This window comes from Quercus robur, chromosome 5 (assembly GCF_932294415.1).
Source record: "Quercus robur chromosome 5, dhQueRobu3.1, whole genome shotgun sequence".
Lineage (NCBI taxonomy): Eukaryota > Viridiplantae > Streptophyta > Magnoliopsida > Fagales > Fagaceae > Quercus > Quercus robur.
Genome location: NC_065538.1, coordinates 52,264,713 through 52,282,418, shown reverse-complemented (window position 1 = coordinate 52,282,418; position 17,706 = coordinate 52,264,713). Strand labels below are relative to the sequence as shown.

General features: G+C 33.6%; 1 protein-coding gene across 1 annotated transcript; it reads left to right on the top strand.

Annotated features, from left to right (window-relative positions):
• Nucleotides 1–900: 900 nt before the first annotated feature.
• LOC126728337 (FT-interacting protein 3-like) lies at nt 901–5,535 on the top strand. Its single transcript, XM_050434181.1, has 3 exons — nt 901–1,552; nt 1,600–2,844; nt 5,447–5,535. The coding sequence occupies exons 1-3, from the start codon at nt 901–903 to the stop codon at nt 5,533–5,535; spliced, it is 1,986 nt and encodes a 661-aa protein (XP_050290138.1).
• Nucleotides 5,536–17,706: the final 12,171 nt, after the last annotated feature.

Genomic DNA, 17,706 nt, shown 5'->3' with positions numbered 1-17,706 from the left:
GAATTACTAATGTCTTAGCTTGCCCTAAACACTTCCACTTAGGTAGCATCCATATTAACTAGAGTACTTTCCAGAGTATGTCTGTAAAAGTTCTATTGTTGTTTGTTGGGAACCAATTTTTTTAAACCTGGCTATTATCTAGAGTTTCTGCTGAATTAATTTTGACTTTTCAAAAAACTGTCTCTCTTGTTTTTCACAATTTTGTGCCCTATATATATCCTGATGCAGTTATCTTAATAATTGCTGATTATGAAGCAGAGAATATCCCAAAATTCATCTCTAGTTATGTTGTTACCATTCCAAATTTAGCAGTGACGAGCTTCATATGAATGTTGCTGGTAATGTCCATGTGGTCATAATTTCTTTGAGGCGTCTCTGCTTCACATGCAGTGTGCTTCTTTGTAAAAAAAACTCATTTTGTTTTTGCTAATACATCACTTGAAACATAACTGGCATTAGATTTTGGTGTATGATCCTGAATCTGTTTTAGTTTAACTTCTTTTAAAATTAAAACTAGAGTAAGGGCATGTCTCATACTCCATGGGCAATTAATAGGAAAAGGGGGACAATATTCCAATAGATAGCAAAACAAAAGGGTATGAGTGGGGTTATTGTGATTGGTTATGAACTTTCACTTGATCTGTACGGATAGGAACATTATTACATAGCACACAAATTGTTTGTTGGAAAAATCATATTCAGTCACCCTTAGACCTTGAATATCATGCATTGCATTACATCAATCATAATTACTTGTTGTATAGGGCTTTGATATAATGTGCCTTTTCCTTTTTTACCTAAATCTAATTTAATAGTTTCAATGTGTTGTTTTGACATTTTTTTTGCAGTTCTAACTATGGAGGATTTTTCTATAAAGGAGACCACCCCAACATTCCTGCCATGAATGGTTCCATGCTGCCTGGAACTGCATTGGATATAGTTGAACAAATGGATTTTTTGTTCATCAAGGTTTTCAATGCAAGAGGTTTTATAGCAATTGATGGTCCATACATAGCTAATCCTCAAGTGGTGATGAATCCCTATGTGATAGTGAAGGTTGGGAGATACAAGGTTGCCACCAAATATCTCAAGTCAAGCTTAGATTGTGCTGAGACTTTTGCTTTCAAGGAAGAACAAATTAACGGTGATGAAGAAGTTGAGATACTCCTGAAGGATGGGGCTGCCATCACCATTGGGAAAGTTTCTTTGCTGATCTCCGATGCTATTCGGCGGGATTCAGTTGGTACTTCATATGCTCCCCATTGGTATGTGTTAAAGGATAGAAATAATAGGAATACAAATATGGAGGTTAATCTAACCTACTGGATGGGGACTCAAGCCGATGCAGAATTTGCTACTTCTTGGCATTCAGATTCAGCTGTTGATACGTGTTGCATTCCTTTTACCCGTTCAAGACAATACCATTCACCAATTCTTTGTTATCTTAGAGTTAGTGTGAATGAAGCAGTGCTTAGAGGTAACAATGGGAATGGCGCAAAAATTTATGTGAAGGCCACACTTGGAGATGTCGCCAAGAAAACTAAGGTGTCGAGTAAGGTGAATCCTAAGTGGGATGAGATTATTCTATTTGTATCTAAGGTGAGCCCTTTGATGGATCACTGGTTTTGACAGTGAAGGTGCAACCTAATGCTAATGGGGAGAGAAGTGTAATTATTGGTAGTTGCACAGTTCCCATGGAAAATGTACAGAAGAGGGAGGATGATGCACCTGTTGTTAGCAATTGGTATAACCTTGTGGGGCCTGAAGGAATGGTTGGGAAGCTTCATATGGGAATCTCCTTAGATGGTGGATATCACGTTTTTGATGAGCCGATCCATTACAGCAGTGATTTCAGGCCGACTGCAAATTCAGGGATACCTAGTATTGGGGTTTTACATTTGGGAATCTTGAATGCTGCTGGTTTGCGGGTAATGAAGCCGATGGAGAATCGAACAGATGCTTATTGTGTGGCTAAATACGGGTCAAGGTGGGTGCGTACAAGGACGATTCTTGACAGTGTTGCTCCACAGTGGAATGAGCAATTTAGTTGGCCTGTCTATGAACTATATACTGTCCTTTGCATTGCAGTGTTTGATAATTGTCACTTGCATGGAGGACCTGAGGCACTTCATCAACAGATTGGGAAGATAAGGATTCGGCTATCTACCTTGGAAGTGAATCGTGTTTATACATTTTCTTATCCGCTTGCAGTCACACGATATTCTAAGGTAAAGAAAATGGGTGAAATCCAGTTGGCAGTGAGGCTTTCTTCTTCTACATCTCTTATTAATAGGCTTCGTACATATTCACAACCCTTACTTCCCAAGATGCAGTGCTCTAGTACGTTGTCTGAATTCAAGCTAGATAAATTGAAGAATGAAGCAGCTTCTTTGATTGTGTTGAGCTTGGCCCGTGATGAGCCACCATTAAGAAAAGAGGTCATTAGCTATATGCTAGATGTTGGTGTAGAAACATGGAGCCTACAAAAAGCCATAGCCAATTATGATAGGGTCAGAATGGTTGTTATTGGTTTTCTTGATTGGTTTGAGAATATACGCAAGAGGAAATTAACAATGATTTTTGTTTATGCCAGTCTGCTAATTGCGATTCTCATTCCAAATATGCTATTACCTACCATATTTTTATGCCTTATCGGGGCTTGGCTTTGTCAATACAGAAAGAGGCCAAGACTTCCTCCTGATATGCATATCAAATTGACTGGCATAGTTATTAACAGTAGATACGATCAACTGAGGGTCATTGGGAGGATGCAAACAGCTCTTGGTGAATTGGCAACTCTAGGGGAAAGGGTGGAGTCTTTGTTGAGCTGGCGGGATAGTCTAGGTACATCCGTGTTTTTTGTGGTGTTTGTATTCTTATGTGTGGCTGCATTTTGCATAACATATGCCATTGGTTGCCGGTGGTTTATGGTCTTTCTTATGGTGCTTCTTGTGGTAAGGCGCCCAATACACCGTATTATTTCCATTTCATATCTGAAGAATTTTTTGGATAGGATGCCTTCAAGAACCGATAGCATGTTTTGAGACTGGGAATATTGCTGAACTCTAGGAAGCTCTTAGCCTCTCTGAATTCTGATGTCCCTTGGATTTTATTTGTTTTTACTCTAGTACAGGGGCATTTTTCTTTTATAAACTAAAGATTGCCTTACCAGCAAGCTTTTGATATGTTGTGACAATGGGAGCAGAGCTGAAGCTGAAACGCACGATAATGAATACTTGGTTGGTGAGTAGGATAACAGACTATGCTATGCCTATGTCTGAAATGGTTTTGGTGCTGACTACTTTAAGATATTCTCCTTTCAAGTTTTTCTTTGCTTGTTAAATTTACAGATGGTTGTTAAATTTTGATGGCTTTGATGCTTGTTAAGTTTTTCTTTGCTTGTTAAATTTTAAGTTTTGATGCGTTGCCTCATTTCCTTATGTGAAGGATTTTAACCATACACATGCAACTTTTTTTGCTGATTCCCCTTCCATCCTGGGCCACCAATTTTGCTGTCAGCTGTGTTTCATCAGTAAATTTGAATCCATTACAAAATAGCAAAGAAAAAATAAAAAGATTTTTACATGTACTCATGTAATGCTTTAGAACCTTTCTTGACCAAATTCTAGTTTTGTGGGAGAGTGATTATTTATTTACTTGTGTATTTTTACCCCAAAGGCAGTGCTACAGAGTGGGAATATTTCTTCCCTCACCCTTAGTCAGATAGTCTTCCTTAAGTTAAGGCAAGATCAATCCCAAGTCTTTGGTACGGGTCCAAGAGACTTTGCTAGTTAAAGTAGATGTTATTCCCATAGCCATTATTAGTTCCTTGGTGCAAGATTGTTTAAGTTCTTAAATTCTTGTGCTGGTTTTGTGCATGGTACACTTGATAGATTCTGAAAAATGATAGTACACATGGAGGTTGTTAAAAGATAATCAAGATTTTTATTTTTATTTTTTTTTAGTACATGGTTGGGTTGGTTTTTATATTAAACATTGATAAGGGAACTGACCAAGCCCCAACGCTAAAGCCAGATCAAATCTGATAGCTGTTATTTCAGCAATTCAGCTTGGGTCGGATTAGTTGGTCAATTACATTCTAATTCTCAGTTTTGTGGTTCTAAGTAGTGATGTTGTAACAACTGTCAATAGCTATTCATTTGTTTGCTGAAATTTTCACCATAGCTAGTCCATAAAATGATTCGATATCCTGCTTGAGCATATATTACTCAAGCCACATTGGTATTTTTGGTTAACAATTTTTGTGGTTTCTAGCAGCACATCATTCTGGCACTAAAAATCTATAATTTTGTGTATTTTTGCATTGAGTAAGAAGCTTATTTTGTGTGAGTTGTGTTTCTAGCAAGAAGTATAATATGAATATGGTTTCTGAATGGGATGACTTTCCTTGTTCAACAGGGTCTCCTCTAGTGCCCTTGCCTCCTATATATCAGCCCTAGGAGCCCATTCATCTTAAGTATGACCATAAAAATATAATACCTTCCCAGTATTCTATTCAACTGTGTTGTTTACACAAATTGTTTAGTAGACTGGTCTCACACTCCATTATTGACTCAACACTTGTGGTTGGCATAACATACGTACAATCTAAGTATATGGGTGTTTCTGAGTTGATTTCTTGCAGATGGTGTTATTGAATATCTGGGATTTGATCATCAAAATAAGCAATGCTATTCATCCCCTACCCCCCAAAAAAATCAGCTTGGTCATAAATAGTCATTACTCCCACCATGAACTAAAGTCACCACTAAATAGGGATTAATATGGGGATTTATGTGTCATAATTTCAAGCTTGATGGAACTCAGAAACTACCGGTCTAGAAGAAAACTTGAATCATACAATTGATTTTGAAATTAAAACCAACTGCTGAGGCACCCAAATGATTTAGTAGTTTTAATTGAATGATTATGATGGAAGTTCTTGTTGGGGGAAACTGAATAACAAGACTTCATCATTGATTTTAGGCATCCCTAAATTCTAAGACAACTTTGTGAGATATGCACTTTAATTTTGTACAAGTTTACATATTGTGTTTCATGTTTACTTAATTTAAAATGAAAGTTACTGCCCTGGCTAACATGTGGAGAAGTAAAAAAATTCGGAGCTGGCCAGTTTGAAGGAAGCTACAGCTGCAAGCCAAGTATTCCATAAATTTGTTACAGTCTTTGTCAAACGATATGTTTAGTTCTTTTGAAATGTTATCCAAGACATAAATAAAACATTTTCTCCTCCTTGTTCGTACTGTGTAAGATCATTATCAAAAAAAAAAAGTTTCCTCGACTGAACTCTCCTACACTGGCATGGCATTCTAAAGCTATTGTCAAAATGTGGTGGTGAGTTATATATGAGCAACCCAGAAATCTGAAATCGCTGTCATTTTCGGTGACATAAGTTTTGATTTAATTAATACTAAAATTTTGACAGGAGAGTGTGCATTGAGGATTAGTCTTAATTTGAAGCTGTATGAATCCATGGTCGCCCGTTTGAATCCAGAAAGCTATCCGAAGAGCTGATTATGGAATCATGTTGCCTAATTAAGAGGTCCCTTTTGAGCATTTCATAAACCCGTAGAGAAATTAGGCATTTAGGCTCTCTCTTGAAGAAATGAAAGTGGGGAGATATGAATCTCGATTCTCTTTATAGAAAAAATTGTCAAATTGAACAGTACCTTCTACTACAAAACTCTTGACTAGAAAGCTGATGTGATAAAATTATTATTTCAGTTTTGAAATTAAATGATAATCGTCGCAATCCACCCTTGAAGTACAGAAACTTTTCATGGGAATCATTGCAAATACAAGAAAGTATTAAAAAGGCTTTTTTCCCTTAGTGGTAAGTGGTTTGTGGGTGGAGAACGAAGATATGACTAAACACAAAACACAGTAGAAACTCTCTCTCGTGTAACCTTTTTTGAATGAATGTTGTGAAAGGGGGCATTCAGCCATGGCTATAATAGCTCTTTTACCTGATTGGTATAGAAGATAAAGCATTATTGATGCGACTTTAAATGAGTTAAGCTAGTTACACTTTTTTGGAAAATTCTAGTGACACAATTATTTGCACAACTTTGTGCATAACTCGTCCATGTGGCGAGTTGTGGTTGGTGGAGGGGTGACCCACCATCACCCCTCCACCAACCACAACTCGCCACGTGGACGAGTTGTGCACAAAGTTGTATAAATAGTTGTGTCACCAGAACTACTCCACTTTTTTGCACCCGAAAAAAAAAAACAAAAAAAAAAAAAAAATGAGACACATGGCAAAAAATGAGCTTACAATTGAAATCTAATTTTGAATCTAAAGGATAATTATGACATGGTCCCTGCATAAATCTAGACACTAAACATAAAATTGAAACTCTAATTTAAAATTTTAATTTGACTTTTTCTCAATTTCACCTATTATATAATAATATAATAATATATAATATAATATATATATATATATATTTATATATATAGATTATGGAATAGATGTAGGTCTTGAGGATAGAAACTTTGTCATTCAACCTATTAATTAATAAACACCAATTTACACAAGCAAATTAAGCCATAGGTAATGATCCCTGAACTTCTCTAATTAACATGGCATGGAATGGAATTGATGATTTTGATAATACAACCTGCATTAGAAAGAGCCCATGGGTGTGATCATCTTCATAAATATTTCCATATTTGACTCGATGAAATTCTTTAAGTGATATATTATTTGCAAAAAATACTAGGAAGAATCATAATTCCATTGAGCTTACTTTTATGTTGGCTTTATTTGCCTTTTCCTATTACTGTTTCATCTTTGAGTTGGCACGGCTATTCCGAATTGAACATTCATACAACATAATTTGAATTAGTACTGTACTACATGATCCACGTACGATACAATATGTTATGTCTGATATTTGAGTAGTATGTTGCTACTCATGGATGGAACTAGCTAGGTGCTGGGGGAGCCCCCCTAAATTTTGAAAAATTTATTAAGGCCTTATATAAATAATACTAAAATTACTTCTTCTTTTTTTTTGAAATTTTGATCACCCAAAAATTATAAGGTTTCCAAAAACAAAGTTAGATCTCTTGTTTATGAAGTTGGACATTTCAAGGAAATGAAGAAAAAAAAATATAAAATGATAATTAAGGTATAATATAATAGAGATAATTAAGTATATATGTAACTACGTAGCTCACATGAGGATAAGTCCTATGCTTGTAGGGTCCATACCTACATGAGTTTTGAGCCCCACCATTTTGAAGCAAGTGGGTGTAGGTTGTGATGCTTATAAGAGTTGTAGCTGATGGACTAGAGAAGAGAAGGCAAAGAAAAAAGGTTAAGAAGAGATGAGATGAGAAAAGGAAAATGACTGAAAACAGCCATATTAGCATGTTGTTAGCTAGTAATGTAATATAAAAAAATAGATGGAAAATTATTACCTTTTGAATATTTAAATCGAACTTACCTCTTATTGTAGGTGCCAAAAATATAATATAGTAATAATGTCACTAGTACATTTAGTATGCCATTAGTCTTATAAAAAGGGAAAAAGATGGATAGAAAATTAATGGTTGGATTAAATTATAACCTTCTAGATATTTAAGGGACCAAAATTGAACTTACACCATATATATATATATATATTTGATACAATATAGAAATTTTATTCTAGCCTAATTTAAGTGTAAATGTGTGTGAAGCTCCCTCCTGAAAACTTGAACTTTGACCCTTGCCTCCTACATTGCATAAACACTCATATTTATGGAATAAACTTACAACATAGATTGGATACCAATCTACAAAAAATTATATTTAATTAAAATTTCTAATGTTGAAAAGTCTTAAAAGTACAAATAGCTAAGGAGTGGACTAAGCAATTAGCAAATGTATAGTAGCAAGAGAAAAGGAACAAAAGTAAAAGGACTTTGTAGTTAACAACGTTTATGTCTCCAATGATGGAAGAAATAGAGCACAATTGTTGAGTTTAAGATGGGGTCTATGACATTAACGAAGTTTAAAAAATAACATGGTCTAAACTGAGAAATTATTGTGTACTCTTTGATTACCACAAATGCATATTCTCTCCTTTCATATGAATGGTAGGTTCCATTAATTAAATTCTTGGTGAGACCCATCATTTATGTGAGATGAGGGAGTACGCATTTATCATACTTTGGGAATACCTAATAATTTTCAGTCTAAACCCTAGAAACTAGAAAAAGCACAATTAATGATCAGGAGTCTTACTTTAGCTTCGATCCAAAGAGGGTCAACCTTGAACACCAATATTAATCCAAGCATGTGTGATCTTACTTGAATGATCTTGATCGATTAACAGCTGTAAGGGTAGACAATGTTTGACAAACTATTCATAAGCCAATTTCCTAGAAAGAACAAAATCTATTGGCTAAGTTCTATCATATAAAAGAATGGATGAATGTAAAACAATGATTTTTTTTTATTGGTTGAATTTTTTTTTAATTGCATGGATTACGACAAATAAAACTTCAACTAACTACATAAGAAGAGCCAATAGCTTTATTTACAATACTCATTGGGTTTGGTCAATTTGGTGAGGCAAAACTCATTGTTTTTGCTTGAGATGACTTTAATTATTATTATTAAAAAGAGCCAACATCTCCTTCTACCATACTTATTTGGTTTGGTTAATTTGATGAGGCAATTTTTTTTTTTTTTTTTTTTTTTGCTTGAACTGGCTTTTATATTTATTTTTTTTAATATTAAAATTTTCTATGTGCTGACATTATCTTATATTTACACTATAAATTGTCCTTATATTTTCACAATTGTTGAGATGCCAGTTTTTTAAATAAGATTAAAAAAAAAATCAAGACCAACCAACTAAAAATAAATGTTATATATATGTATGTATGTATGTGTGTATATATGTATGTATGGGACAAAAAGTTAGAAAGAATGAGAGACACCGAATTTTGTAACTTAGACTTGAGTGGTAAGATAAGAATGGAATATGAGAGAGGGGTGTGGACAGAGGCTAGGGTTTTGATATTCATGGGCTGGTTTGAGTTTTTTTTTTTTTTTTTCTTTTTGGGGGGGGGGGGGGGGGGGGGTGGTGTTGTTGGGGGACTATAAGTTAGTTTATAAGGCTATAAGCTTAGTTTTGTCTGCTTAATTTTGTGTTGGGCTTGGCCATTGAAATCGAATTGCACAATTTTTGTCTACTTGATTTGGGTTGGTCTTGCGCCCTCACAACGATTGAAACAACAAACGCACCCCTATTCATTTTTTCCTTCATCCTCCTTTATTTTGTCTCTTCTTATTCACACCTTCTTATTATAAATTTGTCATTCACTCTTCCATTCTTTACGTAGTTTTCCCTCACAAAAGGCCATTTCTCTCTCTCTCTCAATTTTTTGATGGATTTTTTTTTCTTACATCTTTGCTTTAGGTTGATAACTTAAAAAAAAAAACTCAATTTGGGTTGATTCAATATAGTTGTGTTTTAAATTTTTTTTTTTTTTGTTATTGTTCTCTTTAATTGTTAAATATTATCCTATTGCATTATAAGGAATATACATACATACATACATATATATATATATATATATATATTTATTTACAGGCAAAACTTAGAGAAAATCCAATTAGATTCTACAATTAAATTCCAATTTTGTATCATATGTCCTAAATTATTTATTTTTAGAGAGTTTTATTTCTTAATTTTAGAGTTAAATGTGGGACTATATCATAAATATCCATCTAAGTGAGTTATTACATAAAAAAAAAAATTAAAAAAAAAACCAAAGAGTCTATAATTAATGAACATAAATTTTTTCTTTAAAAATGGATAATTTACATTTTATACTAAATAATATTCTTACAAGACCTTTTAAAGAGTTAAAAAAAGAAAAAGAAAAAAAAGATTGACTATCAATAATATTTAAATTAAATATGTAAGACTTATATTATGCATCTTAATACATATTTTTTTAAGTATATCCATGTATATGCATTGGGTTACAAACTAGTTAAAGATAGTAGAATAAGATGCTATGGGGTTACATAGCATGATTTTGATAATTTATTACTTATTGTTATATCTTTTATTTTTACTTTTTTTTTCTTCTCATCTTATTTTAGGGGAAATTACACTTTACCACCCTAAAGTATACACCAGATTACATTTTGCACCCTAAACTATTTGAATGCACACTTTGCACCCCATCATTTAATTAACTGTTAATTTAAACAAAATTTACACTCATGTGCAAATCACGTAATAGCTACAACAATCAAAAGACCAAATTGCCCCTTTTTAACTATCTTATAAACTAATATGGTCCCTCACTATTATGCATCTGCTTATAAACCAAAAAAGGTAAGAATATTTACAACTAAAAAGGGGGGGGGGATTTCAAACTAACACCAATCCCCAAACAATTTTGTTAGTCAGCAACGTTTCTAAACTATTTTGGAAACTAACATCTCGAGTCCCTTAGACTTGAGTTCACTATAGCAACTCGAGTTTTAAACACTTGATTTCCACTCTTGTTGACCCACCATTCTTCCTTTTCTTCCTTCGTTCTTCATTCTCCAAATCAACAGACCCACTTTTCTTCCTTCATTCTTCAGATCGACAAACCCAAATCAAACCCCAAGAACAAACCCCTTCGTTCTTCATTCAGTCCGAGCCTTCGCCGCTTATGTTTAGTCCGAGCCACCGCTTAGGTTCAGTCCAAGCTGTTGGCTGGAGCCTTCTTCGTGGTTTCCATTTTCCATCTTTGCTGGGTTTGTGTTTTTGCTTATCTCTTTTGCTGGATTTGTGTTTATCTCTTTACTTCATTGTGGAATTGTGTTTTTGTTCTCTTTGCTAGGTTTGTGTTTCTATTCTCTTTTGCTATTGTTTCACTTTACAAAACTCGAGCCAAAGGCTCGATTTATCATATCAAACTCAAGCCTCAAAGGCTTGATTTAGCACATCAAACTCAAGTGTCTTAGACTTAAGATGTTAGTTTTCTAAATAGTTTGGAAACATTGCTGACTAACGAAATTGTTTGGAGAATGGTGTTAGTTTGCAATTTTTTTCCAAAAAAAAAACAAATGAACACCACAAGGGTAAAGTCATTTAATACTACTTTCTTCATTGTACAATAACCATAGCTCCTCCATTTAATTTGTTGCAAACATTCACTTTCTCTAAATTTTATCTCTCCTTTTGGAATTTTTTATCTACTATGTCAAAAAAAAAAAAAAAAAAAAACTGATTAATTTCCTAGAGAACAAGGAAAATACAGACAGATTTTCTTGAGCACATTCTAAAAGCACTTTCTTTTCCTTTCCATGAATTACTATTTTCATCCTTAAACAGTCTTATTAAACCCAGTTTTTCATTGAAAACTTTTATGGATATTTTCCCATAGAGGCAAATAGAGCCTTAACAAGCAAATGGTGTTTTGGTCTTTATACAATGTGTCACCTAAACAAAAATCATGTGCAAGTCATGTGCTATTAATTTATGTCTAACTGAATAGTAAAAGTAACGCTGGGATGCAAAGCGTGATAGTTTATGGTGTAAAGTGTAATCTGATGTATAGTTTAGGGTCATGGTTGCAAATTTAGAATTCGAGTTAGGTCATGACATCTTTTCGTGACAATAGGTGCTAGTGATCTTTACATGGTATATATGGAGTCTTCTTATTATTTTAGTTTTCATTTTAACAATGTAGAAATTGTTTCATCAATGATTGAGCGTTTAAATGTTACACATTTCTGCAAACCTTTTCCACGCATTGCATAGAATAGCGATTACTACAAATAATAATTGTTCAATCATTGTGGGTTCCAATTAGCTCCATTAGTAAAGTCTCTGATACTTAAATAAGAGATCTGGGGTACCGATTGGTGTTTTAGTCAGGCGATACAGAGCTATCATCAGAAACAAACGCCATAGGTTGAAAAACTCTCCCCAAAAAAAAAAAAAAAAAAAAAATTGTTCAATCATTTTAAATTTGGGTTTGGATAAGATTAAAATCCAACTTATATATGAATACTTTTCAAATTATTTCTTTATGGGGTGTACAACTTTACTCTTATCTTTTTAAAAATATATAATAAATAAATAAAAGCAATCTCAAACGGATGCAAAGTTATTGAAAATTAATATTTCATCACTGAATCAGGAAAAAAAAAATATGAAAACTTGGTATACAAACAAAATTAGGCAAAAACTTATTTAAATTATGCATTTGTTTTAATGAAAAGAAAATAGTCATTATTTTGCTCAATATTGATCACTTCTAAAATCAAGAAGAAAATAATATTTCAAACAAATAACAACTAAAACTACATAGGAATTTATTCCAATTACAAAAGAACCATAATAAAAAGAAACTAATGGTTAAACTCTTTAAAAGTGATAAAGAAAAAAATTTGGAATAAATGGTATGCCAAACACATTTAAGTATGAAACCAATATTCAATCTATATCTATATAATATCTAAAAGCTAAAATGATATAGTTTTCTAACTAAAAATACATAATATAATCAGTAAAAAGAACATTCAAAAGATATAATTTACAAACTAAAAATGTAGAATATAATCTGTAAATGATATAGTTTACTAACTCAAAAATTTACAAAGTGACATGTTTTGTTAGTCTCACCATGTTTTGTTAGTACAAATTTTACTATATACAAGCCTTACAAATCTATAAAGTCATATCAGTGTACATATCATTATTCTTTTTTCTTTCCAATTTTTCTATAATTTTTTTAACATTCACTTTTTTTTATTAATATTTACACTTTTTCCAACCTTTCTCCATCTCTTACATTTTCGTCTCCCCACTATCCTCTATCTTAATATTACTATTTATCTTTCACTTCATCTTTTTTTATTTTGTCTCTTCTTATTTACACCCTCTTATTATAAAATATATCATTCTCTCTTCCATTCATTGTATAGTTCTCTCTCTCTCTCTCTCAATTTTTTGGTGGATTTTATTTTTATTTTTCTTGCATCTCTACTTTAGGTCAATAAATTTTTGTGTTTTCTAGAACTCTAATCTGGGTTGATGCGATTTAGTTTTGTATTTTAAGGTTTTTTTTTTTTTTTTTTTTTGTTCTTTTTGATTGTTAAATGTTATCCTATTGCATTATAAACAATTAAAGATAGTATATACAAAATAAAATTATTCTATCACATAGCATAATTTGGATAATTTAATGTTTATTATTATATCTTTTAGTTTTACATTTTTTTTCTTCTCATCTTATTTTATTCAACATTGAAATTCGGCCACATCCTCCTTATCCTTAAATTATTTATATTTTCTCGCCTATTTTACTTTTTAAAAATAAAAAATATAATGTTTTATTGAAATTCAAATATTTTACACTTTCTCCAATCTTTCTCATTCCTTTTACCTTTTCATCTCCCCAAACCCTCTACCTTAATATCACTCTTTCTCTTTTCATTTTTCTTCCTTTATTTTGTTTCTTCTTATTGTCATTTGCTTAGCATACATTTGTCATTCACTCTTTCATTCTATGCATAATTTTCCCTCACAAAAAAGGTTACTTCTCTCTCAAATTTTTGGTAGATTTTTTAATTTTTCTTGCTTATTAGTTTTAGGTTGATAAATTTTTGTGTTGTTTAGAAGTTTATTTTAGGTTGATGTGATTTAGTTTTGTATTTTGAGTTTTTTTTTTTTTGGTTCACTTTGATTGTTAAATGTTATCATATTACATTACAAAGAATTAAAGATAGTATATAAATAATAATAATATTATATTACATAGTATGATTTGGACAATTTGGTATTTATTGTTATATCTTTTACTTTTACTTTTTTTTTTCTTCTCATATTATTTTATTCAACATTTAAATTCAGCCACATCCTCCATATCATTAAATTATTTATATTTCCTCTCCTTTAAAAAAAATTAAATGTATAATATTTTACTTAAATTATTCAATAATAAAATTGTCCTCATAAAGTGGAGTAATGCTAAGGAAACACTCATTCTCACACCCAATATGTTAAAGGAAAAAAGGAAAACAAAACAAATGTCAATTTAGAAACCGAAAAAAAATAATAATAATAATAATGAGGAAATCAAACCAAAAATAACATAAAGAAACTAATAATGCATATTTAATGCCATAGAATCATCATCATCATCAGAGAGGTTGTAAGGAGAAGTAAAAAATAGAGATGATCATACAAAAAACATTAAAAACTTTACAGTACAGTAAAATAAACCATTACATTCACTATTACTTTTTAAAAATCTAATGAATGATGCTATCTCAATTGAAAAAATTATCACATGTAATGCACAGGTTTGCGAGTAGCATATTATAAAAGGTTTTTTTTTTTTTTTTTTTTTATAAGAAAACGATGAAGAACTTTTCATTAATCAGGCATAAAGCCTTTGTCAAGGATTACAAATTTCATTGCATTGCTATGAATAACCTCCATCCACACTTGTGGTTCATACAAGTTTTTTGCTAGCTTTGCGAGCTTATCTACTACGTTGTTTCCTTTATGCCTTGTGTGTGAGAAAGATGCCTTTCTTAGCTTTGCTGATAATGCTCGAGCTTCCTCTATTATGTGGCCAAATGCAGTCAAACAAGTCTGGTCTGCTTTGAGGTGTTTGATAATAACCTCTGAGTCACCTTTGAACACCACATATTGGAGCCCAATTTCTAGTGTGAATAAGATGGCCCCTTCTGCATGCCAGTGCTTCCAAGTCTGCAATCGCTGGTGGTAGTCTGATGCGTTCTGAAAGGGAGGCGATAACCATGCCATCTGAGTCACGAGCTACCACTCCTAGTCCTGCCGAATCCGTGTCTATGAAAGTTGCTCCATCAAAATTTATTTTGTAGATTGATGGTGAAGGTGGCAACCATTAGTTGGGTGGGATACCATGTCTTGTTGTAGTGGTTCTTCTTGCACCGAGTGATACTCTTGCAACCATTCAATGGCGTCATTGTATATTTTCTCCATTGGTAGGGAAGATGACCCTACCCTTTTTGCATTATGATTATACCAAATGCTCCATCCCATGTAGGCAAATAGTTTCGCCATCTGTTAGTCTTTTTGTGCAAGAATTCCTTGGAAAAAATCTCGAAAACTTGCAAACTTTTCTGATAGGAATTTCCTGCAACATTCCATTTCCCACCAGACATGTTTAACCATTTGGCACCCCCATAATGCCTGAATGCTATCTTCAACGTCATTGCCACATCGATCACATGTTGGATCTTGAATTATTTTCTGCATTTGTAAGTTCTTTTTGTTGGAAGTGAATCAGTTGCAGCCCTCCAAATGAAGTGGCGTATTTTGTTTGTCACATTCATGGACCAGAGCTCTTTCCAGAACTGCTTATGAGCCGCTGGATTGGAGGTACCAAGAATTGAAACTTTTGCCTCTCTTGTTAGGATTTGGTATGCTGACTTGGTAGTGTAGTGACTATATTGTGTTTTAGCCCATATCAGTCTATCCTCCATGGCATTTAAACTCAAGGGGAGACTCATGATTGCCTCTGCTTCATGTGGAAGAAACTCATCACATATCAGTTCTTCAAGCCAGGAACTATTCTCCTCATCAATGAGGGTGCAAACCCGATTGTTGTTGGGAAAATTTTTCTAAGGGGACACTACACGGCTAGAATGCAAATCAGGCAGCCATTTATCTCCATGAATCTGAATTGATTTCCTATCCCCAATCCTCCATTTCGATCCCAATCGAACCACTTTTCGTGCTTGTAGAATACTTTGCCAAGTGTATGATCCCTTCTCCTTCACGCCCTCTTCCAATATAGTGCAATTGGGAAAATATCTCGATTTAAAGACCTTGTAAAAAAGTGAATCTTTATTGTGGAGCAACCACCATACCTGTTTTCCCAAAATGGCTAGATTAAAGTTTTCAATATCCTTGAAACCCAAATCTCCTTGGCACTTTGGCTTGCATAATTTTTCCATCCCACCCAATGAATCTTTCATGCTTCCCCCTTGTAACCCCACAAAAATTTATGAATTAAGGACTCAATATCCTTACATAGACTTTTTGGGAGTTTGAAGCATCCCATGGTATAAGTGGGCAGGGCTTAGAGGACCGCTTTTATCAAGACTTCTCTTCCAACTTGTGACAATAATCTCTGTTTCCATCCTTGCATTTTGTGCTAAATCCGTTCTCTAATATAACCGAAGCTTTGTTTCTTTCCCTTCCCCAAAAAAGAGTGTAAACCAAGATATTTTTCATAGTTGGTAGTGGCTGCCACTCCGAGCAAATTTTTTATTTCCTCTTGCATGTATGTCTCAGTATTGGGACTGAAGAAGAGTTGTGTTTTGCCTTGGTTTATTTGCTGCCCTGATGCTTCTTCATATTGCTTCAAAATCTCCAAGATGTGGGTACACACTTGTGAAGTTGCTTGACAAAATAGTAAGCTATCATCGGCAAAGAACAAATGTGAAACTTTTGGGCTTGCATTGCAAAGAGAGACTCCTTTGATTGCACCCAAAGTTTCAGCTTGTTGTATAAGAGAATGTAACCCCCTTGCACACAAGAGAAACAAATAAGGTGATAACAGATCCCTTGGCGGAGTCCCCTTTTGGGGGTGAAGTTGCCACGAGGTTCGCCATTAACCAATACAGAAAATGAGATAGTTTGAATGCAAGAACAAATAAGAGAGATCCATATATTGTCAATTCCCATTTTTTCCATTTCTTTTTCAAGGAAAACTCACTCCACTCTATCATATGCTTTACTCATATCAAGCTTAATGGCCATGTACCCCATCTTTCCCCTTTTTATGTTTTGAGGTGGTAGAGGGTTTCAAAGGCTACAAGGATGTTGTTTGAGATTAGTCTATCTGACATGAATGCACTTTGTGATTTTGACACCAATTTTGTGAGAATTTTCTTTAGACGGTTGGCTATGGGTACAAGATATTGCAAAGGCTTATAGGTCGAAAATCATTTGCTTTTCTGGTGATTTTGTATAAGTGCTATGTAAGTGTGATTTAGACTAGTTGGCATGTTACCCAAATTTAGAATAGCCAAAGAAGTATCAATGACATCTTGACCAATAAATTTCTAGCAAGATTTGAAAAAAATGGGAGACATAACATCTGGGCCTGGGGCTGTTAGAGGCTTCATCTGTTTTAGAGCAAATTCAACCTCATCTGTTGTGTATTCTCTTATTAGATCTGAGTTCATGGCTAGGATGACCTTTGTGTCAATACCTTGAAGAATCTGGTCAAAATTTGTAGGCGAGGTGGATTTGAAAATTTGCTTGAAGTACTTCACCAATCTTTCCCCAATTTGTTTGTTGTCCGTCACCATTGATCCGTCTTCCAAGAGCAACTTAGAAATAAAATTCCTTTTGTTTCGTTGTGTTGCTCGACTATGGAAGTAGCTTGTGTTCATGTCCCACCTCTTCAACCAATCCGCCCTGGATCTTTGGTGCCACAAGCATTCTTCTTTCACCATAAGTTCATACACCTCACTTCTTAAGACCCAGATCTCTTCATGGTTAGCTCCGGCCATTGACTTGGTCTCGGCTTGAGCTAGCTGTTTCTTTTTTTGGATTATCATGTGCCTTATATTGCCAAAACTCAATCTACTCCATTTTTGCAAACTTGACAATCATGCCTCTACCTTGCCAATTAACCTCCCAACTAGCTCCCCAAAATTTTGGCCACTCC